At 50.0% G+C, this 22,276-nt stretch overlaps 2 protein-coding genes across 2 annotated transcripts; one reads left to right on the forward strand and one right to left on the reverse strand.

The window, feature by feature from the left end:
- The first annotated feature begins 4,285 nt into the window (after nucleotides 1-4,285).
- RPS3 (ribosomal protein S3) lies at nucleotides 4,286-9,381 on the forward strand. The gene is made up of 7 exons (XM_080912508.1): nucleotides 4,286-4,363; nucleotides 5,168-5,298; nucleotides 5,497-5,590; nucleotides 6,006-6,100; nucleotides 8,157-8,344; nucleotides 8,775-8,971; nucleotides 9,312-9,381. Exons 1-6 carry the CDS (start codon nucleotides 4,334-4,336, stop codon nucleotides 8,966-8,968), a joined length of 732 nt encoding a protein of 243 aa, XP_080768634.1. The 5' UTR covers nucleotides 4,286-4,333; the 3' UTR covers nucleotides 8,969-8,971; nucleotides 9,312-9,381.
- Nucleotides 9,382-13,861: 4,480 nt separating this feature from the next.
- Nucleotides 13,862-18,968, reverse strand: KLHL35 (kelch like family member 35; the record flags this gene model as incomplete). The annotated part of the gene is made up of 6 exons (XM_080913111.1): nucleotides 13,862-14,050; nucleotides 14,790-14,978; nucleotides 15,734-15,922; nucleotides 16,246-16,364; nucleotides 16,905-17,089; nucleotides 18,112-18,968. 6 exons carry the CDS (start codon nucleotides 18,966-18,968, stop codon nucleotides 13,862-13,864), a joined length of 1,728 nt encoding a protein of 575 aa, XP_080769237.1.
- Between the last annotated feature and the right edge of the window lie 3,308 nt (nucleotides 18,969-22,276).

Here is a 22,276-nt window from a genome sequence, read left to right on the forward strand (position 1 = left end):
CACCCTGGGGTACTGGGATTATAGCCGTGTGACACCTAGCTCTTTGAAAGGCATTCTAGATGGCTCCAGGCAAGGATTAAATCCATATTCCATTAAACCAAATCCATTTAAATCCAAGGATTTAAATTGACTGTGTGCCCTGGCTTCCTGCCAATGTGGTTCTGGAAAACTGAACAAGGCAAAGGGCTGACATCACTGAATTTACTTTTACTCGTTCACTGGGCTAGCCAAACTTCAGTTCATCAAAGAGAAGCGGAGTGGGTAAGGAGAAGGGCTCCGGCATTCTCACCTCTCCAACTCCAGGGTTCGATGAGCAGTCCCTGATTCCTTTTAGTCAGCCTCCTTGTTTCTTCTACAGTGGCTTGTCTAGACCAAGGTGAGATCCCAGGAATTCAATCCAGTAAAAAACTCAGTTTCCCATAGGGTGTAAACAAGATTGATATTTTAAACTTTGTTGTGGTTGTGGTTGGTGGTGGTGGTGGTAATAGTGTGTGTGTGTGTGTGTGTGTGTGTGTGTGAGAGAGAGAGAGAGAGAGAGAGAGAGAGAGAGAGAGAGAGAGAGAGAGAGACTGGAGGTCACCTCCAAATCTCACAAATGCTTGGTTCTATAAGAAAGCAGGCTGAGTATCCATAAGAAGGAACTGTCATGGCCTCTGCATTAGCTCCTGGTTGAGTTCCTGTCCTGAAAGTGTAAGCAAATAAGCCTTTTCCTTCTGATCATGGTGTTTCATCACAGTACTAGAAACTCTACAAACACTTAGCTCTGCTCTGGCCACCCCATGAAAGCTCCGGGGGGTATAATGAAGGCACACAGGATTCTGTGGAAAGAGCTAGAAGAGGCACAAACTAGATGGGCGAGTCATGTTGATGGTGGAAGCGATGAAGTAGAAGAGCCAGAATGAGGGAAGAGCCCCAAAAGGATGGGAGGGAATGAGAGAAGAGCAAGTCTTCAAGAAACAGTGGACACAAACCAGAACTCAGAGGAGAGGTTGACTTGGGTTGGAGGGGAGTTTCTTTATTAAGCTGGCAGAAGGAATGGGGGTGCAGGGTTATAGGGTGGGAATGATTCTTGCCTGGATCATCTATTTGGGAAGGGGACAAGTGACTAACTTGGAAAGAGGTTGGCTGCTAAGAGTAAGAAGCAAGTATTTGGGGCTCAAGTCTGTCTCTGTCACTCTGTCTCTTGTCTCTGTCTCTCTCTCTCTCTCAGACAGGGTCTCACTACGTAACATTGGCTGTCCTGGAATTCACTATGTAGTCCAAGATGGCCTTGAACTCACCAGATCCTATTGCTTCTGCCTCCCAAGTTCTGGGATTGAAGGTATTTGCCACCATGCATCTCTCTCAAGATTTAGTTATTTAATGTATGTGAACACACTGTAGCTGTCTTCAGACACACCAGAAGAGGGCACCAGATCCCATTACAGATGGTTGTGAGCCACCATGTGGTTGCTGGGAATTGAACTCTGGAAGAGCAGTAAGTGTTCTTAACTGCTGAGCCATCTCTCCAGCCTCCCCCACCCCCTATTGTTTTATTTTGGTTTTGAGGTAATGTCTCATGCAGCCCTGTCTGGCCTTGAATTCAACCAGTAGCCAAGGATGATCTTGAACTCCTGGCCCCACCTCCCAAATGTAAGATTATTGTAGGAATTTTTCTGGAATAAGCCCTCTGACAGCAATGAGAGTGGAAGAGAGGCCACCAGATAGACAGAAGCCAGAAGAGATCCCGAAAGGCATTGATTCCCAGGTTCACTTTGCATTCTCACTTTATGCCCTAAAACACAAGGTGGGGCAGGAACGCAGGCAACATTTCACAGACGTGTACTTGGCAGTTAGCAAAATAAGTACAATGGCCCATTCGTTCAGCTGTTTCTCCACATCACTTTGTTCCAGGTAGCAAATGATGTCACGCTTGGTAAATAGGCTGTACAAGTAGTGCTTTAGGTAAGTCACTAAGTAAATCTCTAAGCAAATATCTAATAACTGGTCTCTTCTACTTTACTTCAAGATTACAGGCATGAACCACCTTACCCAGTTAGAGGTTCAAATTTCATTTCAAACATTTATTTCTTTATTATATATAAGTACACTGTAGCTGTCTTCAGACACGCCAGAAGAGGGCATCAGATCCCATTACAGATGGTTGTGAGCCACCATGTGGTTGCTGGGAATTGAACTCAGGACCTCTGGAAGAGCAGTCAGTGCTCTTAACCACAGAGCCATCTCTCTGGTCCTAGAGGTTCAAATTTTGACCAAGATTAGAGGGCTCCACTTTGCCTCATGTAAGTCAGGAGGTGGGGAAGCTCCTCCCACATTCTCATGCCATGCCGCTATAGTGTCCTGCTCAAATACACAGAGCACTCATGTCAAATGGCATAAGCCTGTCACCTCAGCATTGGAGGTGGAGACAAAGTAGGTCTTAAGAGGTTTATGGCCAGCTGGCCCAAAGGAAATGCAGAGCCTCCATTTACATACTGAGACCCTGTCTCAAATAATGATTATGATAATAATGGCCTCTCCATGCGTGCAGACACTTGTGCACATGCACCCTCCCACTGTAAATAAATAAACAATGTATGAAGATTATAATTATACTATTTCTGGGACTATTATAGGTGTGAAGAAAGGAAGAGCACCTCAGACCTGAACCTCTGGGATTTACCGAGGACTGAGACTGGCCACCGCGACCTCAGCACTCAAGGTCAAGGGGCTTCCAGCAGTATTGACATCCAGAGTATAAACGGAGAAGTCACGCTAGCAATCAGCAGAGTCATTTTAAACCCTCATTTATTTTCATTCCATGCCCACTGGTGCTTTGCTTGCACATGTGTGTGTGTAAGGTTGTCAGATCACCTGAAACTGAAGCTGTAAGATGAACCCGGGTCCTCTACTGTCTACTAGACAAGCCAGTGTTCCTAACCACTGGGCCATCTCTCCAGCCCTGTGTCATGGTTTAAGCGTGAGAAGCATCACTGAATTTTCTGAACTGGAAGAATAGGCAATTGAAGAACATAGAGAAATGGCAAACAGGAGGCAGCTAGCACAGGTCCTCAGACACAAGGAGATAGTGAAGGTAGCTGTAGCTGCGTGCACTACAAATGGAGGAACAGCTTCGTCAGGTGACAGACCAGCCTGAGTCCATCCCATGATAAGCACTCTCGTTACAAGGTCAAAGTAAGCTCATTCCTGCTTTCTGTAAGACTTGAGTTTGATCCTGTCCTTAACCCATTTTCTGGAATTTAACATCTTCTATACTCTATACCCTGACTTCAACCCTGATAAGATGTTCTGCCAAGTTCCTGCATAGCCTCCATTCCCCCTGGAAATCCCTCAGCCTTGAAAATCTCCTAGTCTTGCGAATTTTGAGCTGTATAAATCCCACTTTTATGTTCAATGCTATTCCTTAAAACCCCACTTTAGAGAGATAGCCCTGTTTGATGGAAAATAAAACTTGCTTAATTGTTCTACAAGAATTTAAGTATGGTTTTTACTTTTTTTTTTTTGGTGGGATTAATACAGCGTCCCTGGAGATGGTTGAGCCACAAACGCTGCAGTACACCTTGCATCAGCAGGTTCTGCTTCTGGGCAGTGAACGCGCTGGTGTGGACGTCAGGGTCCTTGCGAAGGGGGTGGTCCTGTGGGTCCAAAAAGTTCACAGGTTCTAGTGGAGGTGCTCACTACCAGAAACCCTACAAATAAGCACATGTCATGGTTCAGGGTTTACCTTTGTTAAAAAAGATCGTAGGATTTTAATATTTTAAAAAAGACGCGCGCGCATGTATACACGTCCATGGTTTTTGACAGTCTCATTCACTCTGTAACTTACTGAACTATCCAGCTAGTCCCCTGAATACCTTTCAATGAAAGTTTTCATTAGCACTGACGTGAAGGTGGGTAAAATCTGTTAGTGTGGGTTTATGCCTGCGGTTTGCATCTTTAGTCTCAAGGTTGCCCTGATCAAATTTTCTATTTATTTACGTATTTATTTTTGAGTCGGGAAGCTCATACAGCCCAAGCTGGCCTCGAATTCGTTATGTAATCAATGATGACCTTAAACTTGTGATCCTCTACTTCTTTAGCGCTGGAATCTCAGACGTGCTGGGTACACAGATCATTTTTAGACCAGAATTAGCTGTGCATTTCCTGTTCCGCCTACATTCCAGGTTGCTAGGTTACACTCCCCCCTTTACGTCTTTGTAGACGTAAAACTTTATTTCCCATGAACACTTGCAAGTATTGCCGTCGCGTAGCGTTTGCGTCATTGTTCCCGCCCTATATACCTACTTCCGCCCGCGAGCCACTTCCTTTCCTTTCAGCGGCGCGCGGCTGCAAGATGGCGGTACAGATTTCCAAGAAGAGGAAGGTAAGCGTCTGGGCCCTGTCAGGGAATCCGCCGCAGGTTCTAGAGGTTCCAGGGAGGCCCGTGGCTCCGTGATCGGTCCTGGGAAGCGGCTGGGGCCGCCTGCCGTCTCCGCGAGCCGCGGATGGCCGTAGATTGTGTGCTGGGCCGAAGCCCGGAGATTGCAGTGTGTCTGGGGAAGGGAGGAGCAAACTCAACGAGTTCTTGACAGACGCCGGGCGCCTCCAGGTCCGGACTAGGCTGGTCTCCAGAATAGTAATCCTGTGGCACAGTTAGAGGGTGTATGCCATCCGATCGAATCCAGTTTCTTTAGTAAGTGAAGTCTAGGCAGTCCCCGTTTTACCCGTTTGATCCTGTAAGTAGCCATAGTCGAAAGCCTACTGACTATTGGCGTGTTCATTCAGGACCTGAAGCAGCTGCGTCCTTTGTTTTTATTTCACGAGGGAAAAGTGCGCAGATTACCAGGTTTAGAAATGGATGGCCTGTCCCATTAACACAGCCCCAACTGTGCCGCTTGGTGACAGATTTTTGCCTTTCGTGTGTAGATGATGTAAATGTAAAACCCTTCGATGAAGAGCTGATGACGAGTCTGACTAGGAGGTGTTCTCTTTGTCCAGGATGTCTCACTGTGCTGCGTTCTGTGGCCCAGCTGAAAGCACTATGGTCAAAGAAACTTCCTAAAGATGTTCTAGAGGCATTTGTCTGAGAAGGGTTGCTGCGTTCCTGCAGGGCCATTGGATTTGCTTTGGCTAATTAGGACTCTTAGACCTGTCTCAACTTCCGAGTTAACGTGTTTCTTTGGTTTAGTTTGTAGCTGATGGCATCTTCAAAGCTGAACTGAATGAGTTTCTCACTCGGGAGCTGGCTGAAGATGGCTACTCTGGAGTTGAAGTCAGAGTTACACCAACCAGAACAGAAATCATTATTTTAGCCACCAGGTAAAAAATAACATTGACTGGTTATCGCCTGTAAATATCTTGTGTACTAAAATGCTGTGTAAGGTTGGGCCAGCCAAGCACTAAGCCTGACCTGGTTTTTTAAAACTGCAAAGAATTAACCTTCCATTTAATGCACGTGCTGACCTTGTGGTAGATGGGAGGTGGGAATTTGAGTAAATTATAACTTTCTCTCTACAGAACTCAGAATGTTCTTGGGGAGAAGGGTCGTCGGATCAGAGAGTTGACTGCAGTTGTCCAGAAGCGGTTTGGCTTCCCTGAAGGCAGTGTAGAGGTGAGTTTCCTTGCTTCATCTAACAGGGGCTTCAGATGTGGCTTCTGCTGTAGAATGGTACTTCTGAAAACCTGACATGGCCAGAGCAATTGCCATGCGGGGCGGGGGGGGGCATGGCATATCTTATCCTGGCGCCCAGAAGGCAGGATGGTGACAGTGTGGAGCTAGTCAGGGCTGCCATAGTCTTAAACCACAAGGAGTATGATTATGTTTATGGGATATTCTGGTAGTTGGAGTATTTTACATTCTATTTGTGTGTAGAAATGGTGCATAGGTGGATTGGCTGTCCTAATTGTCAGGGCCAGAGTAGAAGGGCGATTCATTCTTCACCACTGCCTGTGGGTAGTGGAAATACTTTAGTATCTAAGGGTATTACAATGGGGTGATGGGAATGTACTTTGCTTTCTTTTTAAAGCTTTATGCAGAAAAAGTGGCCACAAGAGGTCTGTGTGCCATTGCCCAGGCAGAGTCTCTACGCTACAAACTCCTAGGAGGACTTGCAGTTCGAAGGTGAGCGGCCTGAGACGTGATCGTGCCTTTCTGTGGATCAGTGTCTGACATTTTTGTTGGCAAATAGTTCATTGGCAGAATCCTAGCCTCTGGTGGTGTAACAATAAGGTGGTCCATGCCCCCACTGAACTGTTGGGCTAACCAGACTAGTAGTAAGCTGGTGAATGAGGGGAAGGGCGTATTGCTGGTGACACATGCCTATGACAAAGTTGAGGCTTTGATTTGGGAGGACCAGCCTGGACTATGGGCATAAGCTCCTAAAGAGTAGTCAGTGCTAGGATGGGGGATGCTGTGGATGTGTTGAGAATGAAACAGTAGATAGAATCATAGGGAGGGGACATCCCCTTGGTAGGTGAACAGTAAAGCATCCTTCCTGTCACTGCGCCTGTGAGGGGTATCAGTTGGAAGATGCAGCTTTAGTCCTGGGATAGCACAGGTTTCAACACAAGCTAGAAGCCATGCAGCTCTACCAGTGTATTACTTTGTGGGGGCTGTAAAGCAGTTCTGATGAGAAAGAGCTCAAAATCAAGACATACCACTAATTGGCCAGGTGCCATTGGTGGCTCCCTAACCTCAGCCACATAATAGAGGCTAGTCTCGGGAGAGGCCCTGCCTTTTAAAAAAAAAAACAACCTTTCCTGTAAGTTGTATGGCACTGAGGAGTGATGGAAAGATCGTGTAAGGTTGGAACCCTGCCTCAGCTGTTCTGAGTTTGTTTTAGAGATTGTACAGTCTGGCCTTGGTTAATAAGGATTAAATGCTGAAAGGGCCGATTTGCTTAAGTCAGGGTCTCACTGTTGCTCTAGCTGACTGACATCCAAATCAGATAGCCTGCTGAAATTAAAGGTGTGTGCAACCACCACACCTGGCTTTAACAATATTTTGTTCCTCTGACCTTAGGCTAGGCTGCCCTGTATCTCAGATCCTCCTTTGCCTCCCTAGTGTTGGAATTAAAGGTGTGAGCTATCACACCTAGCTTACTAATGTTTCATAGGCTAAAGGGTTTTTGTTGGTGGTTAGGGGAAGGATGAAGAGAGTGGGGGGGGGCATATGTATGGGCAAGGGAGATGCCTCTGGGGGGGGTCCATGTTGGGAATCCCTTCCTCCTGAGCGACCAGCCACACAACAGTATAGTACAGAATAGTTTATTCAGGTCATGAGAGAGTTAAGGGGGTGGTAGAGACAGTAGAGGCTGGCCATGAGCACGGGGGGGGGGGGGGGGGGAGGAAAGGGGAAGAGGAGGGATGGGGTGAGAGAGAAGAGAGCCAGGAGGCAAGAGAGAGGAGGCAAGCAGCCCCTTTCATAGTGTCAGGTCACTGGGGCGGAGCATACCTGGCTACTGTCAGCTAATTGAGGGGTGAGGTTTACAGAATCCCAACATTGGTGGTGTTCTGTTAGTGCTTAGGTTTGCTGGTGGGATAGATTCTGGAGGCAGAGGAACATTTCCACCTGTACTTAGGGCTATCCATGTCTTCTCAGCTGAGGTGGGAGCCAGCAGTAATTGGTTTTCAAAAATTTCTGCCAGGTGTAGTATCCAGGGCTCCAAGATAGGCTGGTGGATCTCTGCAAGTTCCAGATCAGCCTGGACTATGTAGCGAGACCTTGTCTCCAAAAAAAAAAAATCTATTCTTAAAATAAAGACAGCCCATGTAAAGGTCCTTGACCACCAGACAAAGGCAAGCCTGACAACCTCAGGTAGTGTCTAAGGGAAGTAGGAAGCATGGCTCCATAGTCTGTAGCTCTGTTAACTCACATCATGTGCATGCTGCATGGTGATAGATAACTAGTAGAGATGTGAAAACACCTATGCTTGAGCTTGGCCAGCCCAGATAACTGGCTTGGAGAACAACCTGGGCACGAGGATGTGAACTTTCTTAGAGGTGATTCTAATGTGCAGGTCAAGGCTGAAAAGCCTTTGGTCAGTGAAGTGCTGCTTTGTTATAACTGTTTGTTTCTTCTGTCTACCACTGGAGTTATTACTGTGAAAATCAAACTTGGTGGGGTGGACAGAGAGGTAGCGTCCTTGGTAATTCCAGAATAATCTCTTCTCCCAAAGGGCCTGCTATGGCGTGCTTCGGTTCATTATGGAGAGTGGGGCCAAGGGCTGCGAGGTTGTGGTATCTGGGAAGCTCCGGGGACAGAGGGCCAAGTCCATGAAGTTTGTGGATGGTCTGATGATTCACAGTGGAGACCCTGTTAACTACTACGTTGACACTGCTGTGCGCCATGTGCTCCTCAGACAGGGTAAGTAGCCGTGTGGGAATGGAGCCCAGTGTCCCGTGTAAGCACTGGGTCACTAGGAATGCCCAGGGCAGAGATTCGCAGTCTGTAGACTTGTGTTCAGTTAAAGCTGACATGGAAGGAGTTGTGGATTGGCTTCAGGGACTGGGAAGAGTTGCATTGCTGAAATGGTCAGATTAGTTCTCAGCCTCCTGTGCCCTTCGGTGATGACACGATGACGAGTCAGAAAGGCCATGTCTTGCTCTTGGTCCCTGTCAGTGCCATGTTCTGTGGTGCTGTACATGGTTCCCTTGGCAAAAGTGTCCTGTGCACTGATTGATTTAGAGGCATTTGTCTGAGAAGGGAACAGCGCTCGGTGCCTTGATAGATGATGCTTTCCCCACCATCCCTGTGGGAGAAAGCCCAGCTCAGTCCTAACCCTGGGGTCTTTTAGGTGTGCTGGGCATCAAAGTGAAGATCATGCTGCCCTGGGACCCAAGTGGTAAGATTGGTCCCAAGAAGCCTCTGCCTGATCACGTGAGCATTGTGGAACCTAAAGATGAAATCTTGCCCACCACCCCCATCTCAGAACAGAAGGGTGGGAAGCCAGAGCCGCCCGCCATGCCCCAACCAGTGCCTACAGCATAACAGGTACGTCTGCAGTGACCTTGCAGAGCCAAACTTTACTGGGTTTTCCTCTGATGGTTAACAGTGTGTAATAGGGTTCTTTAGCTTAATGTGGGGGAGTGCAAGTTGGGATGTGGTATCTGATTGACCCACAAGTCAGTCAGTGGGTAAACACCCACTTCATTGCCTTTGCTCAAAAAGTTTTCCAGCTCCTGGGCATTGTGCCCTTACGAAGCCTTGTGAAGGTATCAAGCCTTCATGCTGGTTTATGTTAAAGGCAAACTGAATGGGAGTGTGTGCCCATGTGGTAAATGAAGGCACTCAGATGTGTTTTTCTTAACTTGTTTATTTTATTTGGTTTCAGGGTCTTGGCAGCTGCATCTGGAGGCTGGATCTTGTCTTATAAAGACATTTAATAAAATCTTGAACAAAGACAAGGCCTGACTGGATTTGTCCAGTGTTCAACTGTCTTGAGTTATGTTGGCCTAAGGAGCGGTGCTTATTCTGTTGCTTTAAGCTGAAGGGCTTGAGCAGAGCCGACCAGACAAGTCATGGGTCCATGAAGTTGGCTACAGGGCAGTGTCCTGACCCTGTGCTGAACAATTGGGGCTTGAAGAACAGTTTGGTTTTGGTGCCCATGATGGAACCCAGGTCCTTGGACTTAGTAAGCATTTGTAAGACCATAGTAAGACAGCTATTTCTCCTGGAATGGTCTTTTTTTCCTAGAAAGATAGATGGCTCAGGGTAAAGGTGCTTTCTATGAAAGCCTGTGCACATCCTGCATGTAGAGAGTAAGGGGGCCTCTGCTTTAGTCTTGGCATCCCAAAATAAAAGGGATTTCTGATGCCATTTGAGCTTGGAGTTTGAAATGTAAAACCTGTTGTTAGGATCCAAACATTTTTAAGTCCTGAACTTCATTTTGGAAAATACAGAGAGTTCAAAACTCTGCAGCTTACTTGCGGTGTTTGAAAGCACTTCCTGTTGATGTGTGTTTTGTGGGGAATGTCAGCTTGGGGGTTCTGTGCTGTTTGAGGGTTAATGAAGCTGTGAAGAGCCTGGGGTGTAGCCTGGCTGGTGACTCTGCTCTTCCTTGTGTTTGCTCCGCATGGGGTGAGGGTTTAAGTTGTGTGTACACTGACTATGTCTGCCACCCATTAACCAACTCTTCGTGTTGAGTGCAGATGTGCCTTTTAAAATAGTCTTACTGTGTAGCCAGGCAGGGTAATAAGGTGTACAACCTCCATTAAACCATTCACGGATATTGGGCCAATTACTGACATCTGCGGTCTCTAGACACTGGCACAGCTTATTTTACTGGGCTCTAGCTGAGTGAGACCTCATCAAAACAATTGGTTGCTCTTCAGAGGACCCATGTGATGATGCTCACACATCTGAAACTAGTCCCAGGGGATCAGACAGCCTCTGGCCTCAGCAGGCACACAACCGGACAAGACAAACTGAGGCTAGAGGAGGTTGTAAGCAAGTACTACCAAGGGCCTGTCTAGACAGCAATGGCAAAACTGCTAGTGTCTGCATGGTATCAGCTTTCTGGAAATGTTCTTGCCATCCTCCCCTTTTGGGCCACAAAAGCAAGGCTGTTTGAACATGCTCAGTTCACACATGAGTCTGGTCTGGCACATCAGTTGTATATGTGCTATTAGAAGTTTAGCCTGAGTTCTGCATACTTGAAGCCTGTCAGGTGGTGTTTGCTTCTTTTCCAGTAGGTGGCACTATAGGACAGCATTGCTACAGAGCACCTAGTGAGGACCATCTTAGTGCGATTTTGCCCCTCTGGCCAGCAGGTGTCTCAAGCCCAGGAAGGGAAAAACAAACTGGACTTGAGCTTGGAACTTGCTGGAGGTAAGGTTGCTGGCAGCATGAGATGGATACGGAAATCTTAGAGGCACTTTGTTGGGGGTGGTGCTGATGAGCAGGAGGCTGACTGGCCCAGGGCTCAGATCCCCCTGTGACTATTTTCAGTACTATTTTCTTAGGACTATTATGGTTTGATGCTGAAATCAACTTCCCTTTTTCATCAAAGCCATAGCATGTATGAGGTGAGACTATAACCCCTCAGGCCACTAGTAACACTGAGTGTCTCTTTAATGGACAATTCCATTCTGATAGCCTGACCTCCATTGTCTAAGGGAATGTGTTCATTTCACTGAGGATTGACCTCAAAGTCTTCATTTTCAGGCAGAGATTAACACCAGACCCAAAGCTGGGAATGTCTTAAGCCGCTCTCAAGCCCTCCCTCATAATTACAAATAAAACTGCAGCCCTGGGTAGCTCTGATACATGTGTCAGCTGAGGGGGCCACTGCTATGGTGGCTTATAAGCTAGCTATCCATGGTTCTAACAGCTCTTTGTATAGCTAAGGGGATGGCAGTCGCTTGGGATACCTTGAACTTGGCATCCTGCCCCTCATGAGTACTGAGGTGGGGGTTTTCCCCACCAACCTACCAGGGGAAAAGTACACTGGGTGCAGTGAGCAGTTCCCGTCTCACTGGTTTTCATTAGATGTCTTGAGATAGGCTCTCCATAATTCAAGCTTACTTGGGACTCACTACATAGTCTAAAACTAATATCCTAAGTGAGCACTCCCTCAAATGCAATTAAGTGCTCATGAGCTGAAGCTGGAAAAGGTTCCAGATCTCGTTTGCAATAGGTTTTTAGCCCCATGGCTCTCACGGGGGTTGTATAGCAGACATCTGCATTCGGGCTCATTAATGTCATAAAGCTGCAGTGAAATAGCTGTGGGTAGGGTCACCACACATGAGGTTGCAGCATTAGGAAGGTTGAGGACCGCTGCTCTAGCCACCTGCACTGCTTTGGTACTCTTGATTAGTTGTGGAAAACATTGCTAGAGCCTAATTTTGTCAGAGACTTCTACAATAGAAACATTTTCATTCATAAGTTTGTAAACATCAGTTACAATGACTGGCTTTAGAAGTTTTGCACCTCGGTGATGAAGCACTTTTCTGGCATCCTTGGTCCAGGCTTCAATCTCCAGTAAAAATAGTGCCAGCAACTTTATTCCCTCTGGTCACACTTTGCAGAGGACACTGGGTCTTGGGTTGAGTTCAGGCTGTTAGGGGGTGGCTGTACACTTTTACCTTTTACCCAATGAGCCATCTTGGTTTTTTTTGTCTTAAGAAATTGTCCTTGCCAGTGTGATTAGTGTCACTAGCATCTCTGGGCTGAAGTGCTAATGTATGTCCCTACATTTGTCTGATCTGTCAGATCAGTGAGATTTCCTGTCATTTCCCCTGCTATGATGGGTAAAAAGAGGACTTGTGAATCCCACCTGATACTTCCCGATTAATGGAGGATGGTGCAATACTGAGAAATGCACCAAGTGGAGGGGTGCTGTGATGGTCCCTCATTCCATTGTTCATATCCTAGGCGGTCCCATTCTTGCATGTTCTTATTTCATTTGCCTGTGTCCAGGTAGACACAGCATGCACAGAATAGCATCAGGATTCTGAATGGGAAGCTGGTGACTGGCCCTTAGGTCATCCAGGGGGGACATCCATATCCTTTAGAAGACCTCGCCCTGGATGGGCTCCTATTGTTTCTGGGTAGTCTAGTGTGATAGGTGCCAGTGCTTTGTCTTGTGTCCTCTTGGGGCGGGGACAGGCAGGATCCGTGGGTCTGGTCTGTACCCTCGCCTGCCCTCCTGCTGTCATTATCAGCTGTGTCCAGATGGCCACACTTCCCTAATCCGTGCTATTGGAGCTCAGCTGGGACCATATAGCCTTTGTGCCTGGCTGTGATGGGGCAGCCCCAGCTGGAGAGACCCTGCAGACATGACCCTCGGGCACCAAGGATGGAGAGATTGGAAAACAAACGGGCTCGTCTTCAAAAGGCAATCTGAGTGCAAATGAGTGTCTGCAGCTGGGGCTGGCCAGTACCCAGGACTGCAGCCTCAGCATCTCTGGTTTGTTTCCCCTTTCTCCCATCCAGCAGTTTTCTGTCCTGGAGCCATATGCAGAGTATGGTGGCATCAGAGTTGTGCCTCACATTGATGATGGGGATCTAGCCAGTCGGGTATATCCTGGCCTGTGGCTGTGGTGCCTTCTAACCTGAAATACTGCTGAGCCTGGAGAGGTGGCTCAGTGGGTAAGGGCCTTGCTGCTAACCCTGATGATTTGAGTTCAATCCCTGGGAGGGACCCACATGTTAGGAAAGAACTACCACAGTTTGTTCTCTGACCTCCACACAGGTACCATGACATAGAAGTTTTGGTATCTATAGTAACAAAAGTAAATAGGGTAGTGGGTGTGCTAAGTGTTTTCCAAAATCAATGTTAGGACCTAATATCCAAATCAGCATAGAAATGGGGGCTGGTGACATGGCTCAGCTGGGAATGTTTGCCAAGCCAGCCTGATCCCAGACCTCCTGTGAAGATGGAAAGAGAAAACTGACTTCACAAATTTGTCCTCTGACCTCTATCTGCACTTCATAGCACAGTGTTCACACATCACGTGCTCACTATAGTAAACGAATAAAAGTTAGAAAGAAATGGGGCCTTTGGGGAGATGAGTAAGTCACCTGGGACTAGTGTCCTTTTGGGAGGTTGAAAGAAATGTCTTCTCTTCTGCCAAGTGAGAATAAAGGGAAATACTATTTATAAAGCAGAGCCTTCACTAGACAGAATCTGGTGGCATCTTGCTTGTGGCCTCTCCAATGCCCAGAACGGAGTCACTTATCTGTTGACATATAGTGGTCTAAGGTGAGCATGGCTGCCTGAGTGGCCAGCAGTGACACAGGAGTCCCAGCAAGCTGCAAAAGAAGGTTTATTTCTGTAAGAAGAGGGGAAATAAGAGACTGTTCACACTGAGGTTCCAGGAGGGGAGCCAAGTGCCAGGCCCAGATGTCCTCTGCCTCCTGGCTGAGGCTGCCCCATCTGAGTCATCTGCTCAGGCTCTGGACGATGGTCACACAGCCGTGGGAGCTGGTGCAGCGCTGCAGGGACGGCTGGGCCTCCACCTGCCCACTGCCAGGATCAAAGGTGAAGACACTGCTGGTGCTTTCCCCGTGTTCGTCCCGCCCACCAAGGATGTGGACCTTCCCATCACACACCGTCACGCCACAGCTCTCCTGAGTAGACAAGCAGACAGTTAACTGGGATGCACCCAAGGACTTCTGTGTAGCTGAGCCTTGCCCTACAGATCGACCAGGCAATCAGTCGCCTGTTTTATGTCTTAGATCTCGTCTGCACAGTTAAGAGCAATACTTCGTTGAGTATGTATGGCAAATCCTTCATTTGTTCTTAGCCAGAAAGCTAAAGCTATGCTTAGAAGGTCGTACCCATGCCTGGAAGACTGTACACACGGGAACAGTCACACCATCCTACAGTCTTATTCAGAGAAGTTGGAAACAGCCTCAAATCATCCAGGGCTCAAACCGACAGGAACCACTGGTTATACTAATACATAGTTTCTTTGGAGTCTTGGGGCAATGGGTGGGTGCAGGGGGAGCAAGGGGCTGTGGGAGTCAGAACGTGCACCTCTGGCCACTGAGGTTACTGGAGTGGGGAATTTAGCAAGTCCTTTGTCCATTCTTTGCTAGTTGGTAACCTTTGGGACAGACCAACCCCCCTACTCAGTTGCTTGAATTCTGTGAACTGTCTTACTACAGCTCAATTGATGGCCCTGGGCCAACTCCTCTACAGCCATTCTCGTCTGAAATGAGAAGGTGATTTGTCACTGGGGGACTAACTGAAACCATTTACAATGAAGTCATGCAATACCTCTAACCTGGGAGCTTCAGAACCTTAGGAGTGGGTCTGTACCCCTGAACGGGCCAGTGCAGGAGCTTGCCAGGGAGCCCTACTTACCACAGGGCTGGGCAGGTCAGCTGCCTCTCTCCAGACATCTGAGCCAGGGTCATAGGTGAAAATTTTGCTCATGAGGCCCCCCACCACATAAATGGTGTCTTCCAGGGAGACAGCCTCAAGACAGCGCTGCAAGAAGGGTGCTGGTGCCCGCAGACTCCACTGGTCCTCCTTGGGGTCAAAGCACTGCACCTGCGGTAGGAGAGACAGCAGTGAAGGGGCCCCAACTACTCTGCTACTTGGTGCAGCATCCTGATTTTTATCCCTCTATGATCGGCTTATACAGTGCAAGGGATCAAACCCAGAGCTTCCTACTCTCTACAACCCCAGCTTCTACTAGATCATCATCATCTTCTGAATAGAGGAAAAGCATCTGAACTAGTTCTACCGCTCTCCTAATTTTTAAAGATACTGTTTTTATGTGTTTCTGTGTGTCTACGGGTGCCTGCAGAGGCCAGAAGAACCTGGGGCTAGAGTGAGCAGCAGTTGTGAACTGCCTGACACGAGTGGGAACCAAATTCTGGTCCTTTGCAAGCTCTTAATGGCTGAGCCACCGCATCAAGCCACCATCTTTTCATTTTTAAAATCTATAAACCCACATGGAGAGTACCAATCGGAAGAATTCAAGTGTTCTGCTGACTCACTGAATAACCTCTGAAGAGTGTACCCCCTCCTTCTCCAAGAAACCAGGCACGGTTTCTCTCTGTAGTGGCTGCCCTGAAACAAGCTCTGTAGGCAAGGCTGGCCTCAAACTCACAGAGATTCGCCCGTCTCTGCCTCCCCAGTGACTAAAGGCATGGGCTTGGCTGAGGTCAAAATTCTCCGAGTGCTTACGGGATTTAGAAAATAGACTGGCTCACACCAATGCCCAGATCTAGCCTGCACACAGTGGACTACGCTGTTTCCTGCCGCCTCTACTGTCCCCTAACCACAAAGCCTAAGCCCACCTTGTCCGTGTTGACACCGTCCTGCCCTGCGCCCCCAATCACGTAGAGCTGGCCAGCGCAGGGCGCCACAGCTGCAGAACTCACGGCCTCCGGCAGGGGCGCTGTGGCTACCCAGGTGTTGGAGAATGGGTCATAGCGCTCCACGCTGCGCAGGCGTCTTAGGCCATCGAAGCCACCCACTGCAAAGAGCTGAGGGCAAGGACAGAGGCGAAGACCCCTGGATTCAGAGCTACAGGCGACTCCAACGCCCCACTGCTTCAGTCTATGAACCCACCAGGGGCGTCCCAGCACAGCTACTGCCTGGCCAACTTCCTCTTCCTAGTTCAGGAACCTTCCCTGTTCTACACAGGTGATCCGAATGAAGAGGATTTCAGCTGCAAACGATGCTTAGTAATAACCCGAGTGGTTACTAAGGAGTTGTCACCCGCCTACCACTTCCTGTTTTTGAATGCAGAATGATATTTACAAAGATAACTGGCAGTATTTTATGTGGATCCACAGCATGTGCCTACCTGTCCCTGCAGGGCTGCCATCTTGTGCCTCCACCTTCCCTTGTGCATTGAGGCAACCTTGATCCAGGTGTTCAGATGGGAGCTAAACATCCAGACATCACGGCTGTTGATGTGACCTCCTACAGAGAAAGAAGGAGCTGTCCTCCCCTAGCCCTCTTACTAACCCCCAGGGCCCCCAAAGAACCACAAACAAGACCCTAAGGGACAAGCCTGAGAAATCCAGGGAGGGGAAGGTAATGTGCCTGTGGTATGATACATCTTGTACTCAGGGGAGCAAAAGAGGGGTAGCCCCAGGACAGTCACTGAGAATGTGCTGGGCCAAGAGAAAGCAGTGTGGTACAGTGATGGGGAAGGCGGCCTAGTCATCTTTCTTTACTAAAGCTTCCCCTTCATTCCCACCCTCCTCTCTCTGCGGGGTTGGGATGATTGTACTGTCTCCATACAGGAAACGAGGGCGGAGTTTAGGGACCGGAAATGGCGTACAGAATACCAGAGCAAAGACTAAGGCCTCTGGCCCAAACCCTGCATCAATACTCCCATTGCGAATGGGCTTTGCTGGACCACACAGTTTAGCCACTAACCGGCCCCCAGCTTCCCACTGGAGGAAAAAGTCCGGGTGGGTGGGAAACTAGAGGCTGCCAATTCCCTTGTGCCCTCACCAGAAACGTAAATGTCATTTCGAAGTGCACAGGAGGCAAATTCAGAGCGTGTATAACCAGGCAGGCTAGGCAGTGGGGTCCAGCGCTGACTTTCTGGGTGGTAAGCATCGGCAAAAGGTAGTTTCAGGAGCCCCTTCCGGTCACACCCGCCAATGACCACGATCACTTCAGCCAAGTCCATGAACCTGGGGTGGGGATAAACCCAATACCTCTAGATCCACACCCATGCTGCTGTTCTCATGTGCCCCCGACCTCCGCCCCCCAAAGGGTACTGGGGATCACTGAACCAAAACACTGGTGTGCTCTGCCTCTAAGCTATATCCCTAGCACGTGGGTTTGTTTCTGCGGCCTTTCTCGAACGCCATGTTTCTGCTTACTCAGCACTGGATTTACAGGCCTCCAGCGCCGAGCCCAGTTTCTCTCTGCTGTTTTGACCACACCAGACAATGCTGCTGCCTTTCTGCCCACCCTGGCACGGCCACTGGAGCCCACCACGTCCATCATAACCTCCGGTTACTGATAGGAAGAAGTCACTAAATCTTACCCCATTCTGCTTGCCTATAAGTTACGGGGGAAAAACCTATTCCTTTCTGTTACTTAGTCCTTTAGGATTACTGTCCCTTTTACACAGGGGAAAATTGAGGCTTACGGATTACCTGCTCTCAAAGCCATGCTTAGTTTTGAATATGAATCCTCCGTCACCAACAGTAGTGTGTCCTTCCCCTAGCCACCTCCTGATAGGGAATTGCAATGAGCAAGGTAACTCAGGCTTTTGCAAAGCTCCCCATCACTGACCCTTTGGACTCCTGGCCTCATCACGTCATCCAAACTCTTTGGCTAATCTTTCCTAACCCATCTTGTGTCTCCGATCTGATACTCAGCATTAGAGACAGCATAATCTCTGTCTTCGGTCCCTTGGGTACGAAGGGCCATTGTAGACTATAGTCTCTGGGTCTGGCATCGCATGGGTGGAGTGGGTATTTTGTATGCCTTTGTATGTTTAGTTGTCTTACTACCCTGAGGGTCCCTAGAGAGCAGATGCCCACAGGACCTATATGTGAGAATGGCAGATGGGGCATGGAATGGAATGCCTTCCTCCTTCAGAGACGCCAGGTACCAAGCTTATGAAGCAGCGGCATTTCAAGATGGGTAGTGAATGCACATGAGGCCTCGCTGGGGCGCAAGGCAAGCAATCGGGAGGCCGTACCTCCGCGGCCGGGCCCGCAGCGCGCCCGCCTCCCGGCCTAGGATGAAGCAGGCGCGGGCCTCAAGCAGCAGCGGGCGGCAGTCGCCGCAGGCCTGCAGCAGCTCGTCCGCCTCCACCTTCTCCAGGAAGTAGGCGGGCGCCAGCAGCGGCAGGCGCACGTGCTCCAGGAGGCGACGAAGCTGCCCGCGGCGGGCCGGTGCGTCGTGGCGCACCCAGCGCATGGCCGCCTCGAACACGGCCTCCTCGCGCGCCACGCGCAGCGCGGGGTCGGCCAGCAGCGCCGCCACCTCGTCGGGCGCGAGCTCCAAGAAGTCGGCGTGGCGCGTCACCTCCACGAAGGCCTGGCGCAGCACGCGGCCGCAGCGCTCGGCCAGAGAGGCGAGCGAGAAGGCGGCGGCGACGCGGCGCAGCGCCAGGCTGTTGGCGGCGCGCAGGCGGCCCTCGAGGAAGCGCGCGCACGCCTCGCGCAGCCCGGCCACGCCCAGCCGCTCGGCCAGCGCCAGCACGGCGGCCGCCTCGTCCTCGGCGCGCAGCCGCACGCCCGCGCCGTACACGTAGTCGAGCACCACAGCCAGTGCCGCTGCTGTCCCCGGCGTCTCGGGCTCTACGGGGACCACGGCCTCCGCGCCCTCTGGCCGGCCGGCCGCGAACAGGCCTCGGAAGTGGGAGCTGGCCGCGCTGAGCGCCGCGCGGTGGCACGGGAAGTCGCGGCCTCCGGCGCGCAGCACCACGTCCGTGAGGGTGCCGCTCCGGCGGTACGCGTTGAGCGTCTGCAGGATGCGCTGCGCGTGGCAGGACGCGGCGCACGGGGCCTCCGTGCCCAGCTCCGACTCCTCGTGTCCCGGGGGCTCCCGCATCCTGTGGGGAGAGGACACAGACCGCGTCGTAGATGGGACCTGCTGGTGGACATCCTGAACATTTAGGCTATCCCTCACTAGTTCATTCACCACTCACTAACGGTGCACTCAAACCATGCACCTACCAACCCCACCACCCCATCTAGACTCCTGATGGCTATGAGCCAGCCCTGTCTTCTGTGTCCAGTCTTCCTCCCCATTGGAAGCCATATTGCCCTTTTCTGTTCAGATTTGGTAAGCTTTTTTCCTGCCAGGCTCTGCGGGAAACAGATGGCAGACTCAAGATAATTTGAGTAGAGTTACAAAAGAGATGAGGGGAGGGGGATGGAACGATTTATACAAGTCTAGACCGTGCAGTGTTTAGGGATGCCAACTAGTCACACGGCTACTACCGACAGGAAGACTACCAAGTTCCAAAGGGGGACCTTCAGGGAGTTTGCTGGCACCTAGACAAAAGGTCTGTATAGGTCTCTTTGCACAAGCAGTCTATGGTTAAGGGATTCAGGCTACCCTAGACACGTGGGTGTTTGCGCGTGTGCGCGCATGCACTCCTGAACAGTCATAATCCCTGCTTTTCTGGAGCTCAGTCCTTTGAGAGAATTCAGGAGAACTGTAAAAGCTCAGAAAGGATACTAAACACAGTTGGAGCAGAGTTAGGAAAGACCATTTCTTTCTTTCTTTCTTTTTTCTCATTTCGTTTATTGGAAAGAGATTTCTGAGATGGGCAGAATTAGCTGTGTAAAAGCAAGAGTGAGAAGTTTCTAGTGGGAAGATCCAGGCTCTAGGAACCACATGGAGCTATAATCCTCCTTTAGTCTGGCGTGGTTTCACCTGGGCAAGCCACTAGCTTCATCTCTGAATGGGGCACATAAAAGTGTGAGGTTTGTAGTATGCTCCAATCATTTGCTTACCTTTTTTCAGCATGGAGTGTGGTTAAGTTGACCCTCATAGGAGTTTGTTGTGAGGAAGCAGTCGTATGGAGGGAGCCTGCCCTCAGAGGTTTGCTGTGAGGGCCAATGAGGGGGTGTGTAAACATACCCCAGACTGCACGCTGTTCAGCCTGGTTCGGATTTGGTCCTTAAGAACAAACAGCCAATACTTGGCGTGTTCTGAAGATAGGAAGTGTTCTCCTTTCCGTGGGAACTTACTTTGAGGCTCATCTCTGCTTCTGCTTCTGCCCTGTCCCTCTCCCTACATCGTCCCATCTGCAGATCAGCCTGCCTTTCATAGCCTATGCAGGACCGTGTAGTGGATCCCCTGCCTCAGAGTCACAAGAAATTAGCTCCCAGTGGACAAGGACTGTTGCCCAGATAAAGCCTGCCAGCCCACCATGCACCAGGCTATTAAGTCTCCCCTCTGCAGCCCTTTACGGGAGGGGGGGGGAAGATGTGGGGAGGTGTGTCCTCAAGGAGTACCCAGGGATCCACAGAGGGAAATGAGACCAGTTATCATTGCTGCAGGGCTGTCCTTAGCTAGCCTAGGGAACAGCTACTCTTTAGACTGAGACCCAAGAAGGCAGGTCTCAGCATAAGGAATCTGCCTACTAGTCTGATGAACTCACTGATTCTACTGCCACCTTTTCTGTCCTAGGCTGAGGGAACGGGATCCAGTAGTCTGGGAGCCCAAGGACACATGGGAAGTTAGGGATTCCATCTGCATTCTCCCATCTCACAGAGTCATGGGCTGACACTCAGCCTGTGAAACTGACTCAGTGAGCCACTCTCCCCTCGCTCTTCCCCCGACACACACACACCTCCACCCCCACATATACCCTGACACACAGCACAGGCTCACACTTTGGGTGGACACTCCCCAGAGCAAGACACCCCTTTAGCCAAGCCCTAACCAGGTACTTGGCTCTTACCTGGCCACGCCCTCTTCCTGGAACTGCTGCTCTGGCAGAGCTGCTCCCTCTGTGACTGCCGGCTCTCTGGCTTTGCCTGCTTGCCTAGTAGCCTGAGCTGATTTTATTCTCGCTTTGCCTAGACTCCCACTTGGGCTCAGCTGTGGGAGGACAAAGGGTCTGTCTGGACGCCAGGGGGGAGGGGAGGAGAGGGAGCCGGTAGGAACGGGCACTGGGCTTTTGTTCCGCTCTTGGGCCAATCTTGGTAAGGGAGGAGTGTGGGTAAGCATGGATTTGACTGTGTGTTGTGGTGGGCTGTGGTGTTTTAAAGACTGGAGGTGACTGGTGAAGGTTTGTATGGTGCGTGCGGGGTGTCTGCCTCCGGGAGACGGGGTGGTTGTCAGTGTGTAGGTGGTTCTAGAACTTGTATGTACGTGTGTGAGTACACGGGACACAGTGACTGTAGTACTGGGATGCTTGGGTTCTGTGGACATGTGACTACATGACTTTGGACGTAACCAAGAATGTGGCAGCTGTTGCTGTGGGTCCAGGTTTACCTCCTGCCTCTTTGTGACCGCCTCATATATGTTCCTGCCTCACAGCATTCCTGTCGTTGTATTTGTGAGTGGTCATTTGCGTGTCTGTGTGTGTGTGTGTGTGTGTGTGTGTGTGTGTGTGTGTGTGCAGATGTGACCAGGATCTTCTGTGCTGCCTGCATTGTGTGGTCCTGTGGCTGCGGTGTCTGAGTGGACGAGTGTGGGCCTCACTGAGCAGACTGAGTTGGATGGAAAGAGGATGGGACAGCTCTGAGTCCACCTGACCTTCTGGAGCCCGACAGTGTGGACCAGGAGGTTGTCATGTGGCCACTTGCTGCCTCAGTGAGGGACTACAGGGCTTATTGTCACAGGAGCATGGCAACCCGGAGAGGAGATGGCCCCCAATAGAGCCTGTCCTGTTGTGTCAGGACACTGTCACAGTCACTGAATAACAGTGACTGCAGCCATGCCTGCCCCTTGGCCTGACTCCTCTCATCAGCAGGAGGGTAATGGTGACCCTACCGTTTGTGTGGAGTTGTCTCCGTGTGTCAGAGCTGGATACTGCCAGGTTCAGGTAGGCTGATGGAAGATGGGAGGTATCATGGTTTGGTAGTATAGAGTGTCCCCTGAAAGGCTTCACATGGGGCAGTGAGATGGCTCAGAGATCAAGGCGCTGCTTCTGTGCATGAGGATATCTGAGATACACATAGTGGAAGGAGAGAACCCACTCACACACATGCGTGTGGCACACAGGCGCCCATACACATTCACACATCCGTACATAAGTAAAAATTTTAAAACATTTAGATCAGTTGTAGTGTGGTACATGTCTTTTATCTCAATACTCAGGATCTCTGCAAGTTCTTGGACAGCCTGGTCTACATAATAAATTTTGGGATAGCCAGGGCTATCCTATTTAAATTTTTTTA

This window comes from Micromys minutus (assembly GCF_963924665.1).
Source record: "Micromys minutus genome assembly, chromosome: 2".
NCBI classification, from domain to species: Eukaryota; Metazoa; Chordata; class Mammalia; order Rodentia; family Muridae; genus Micromys; species Micromys minutus.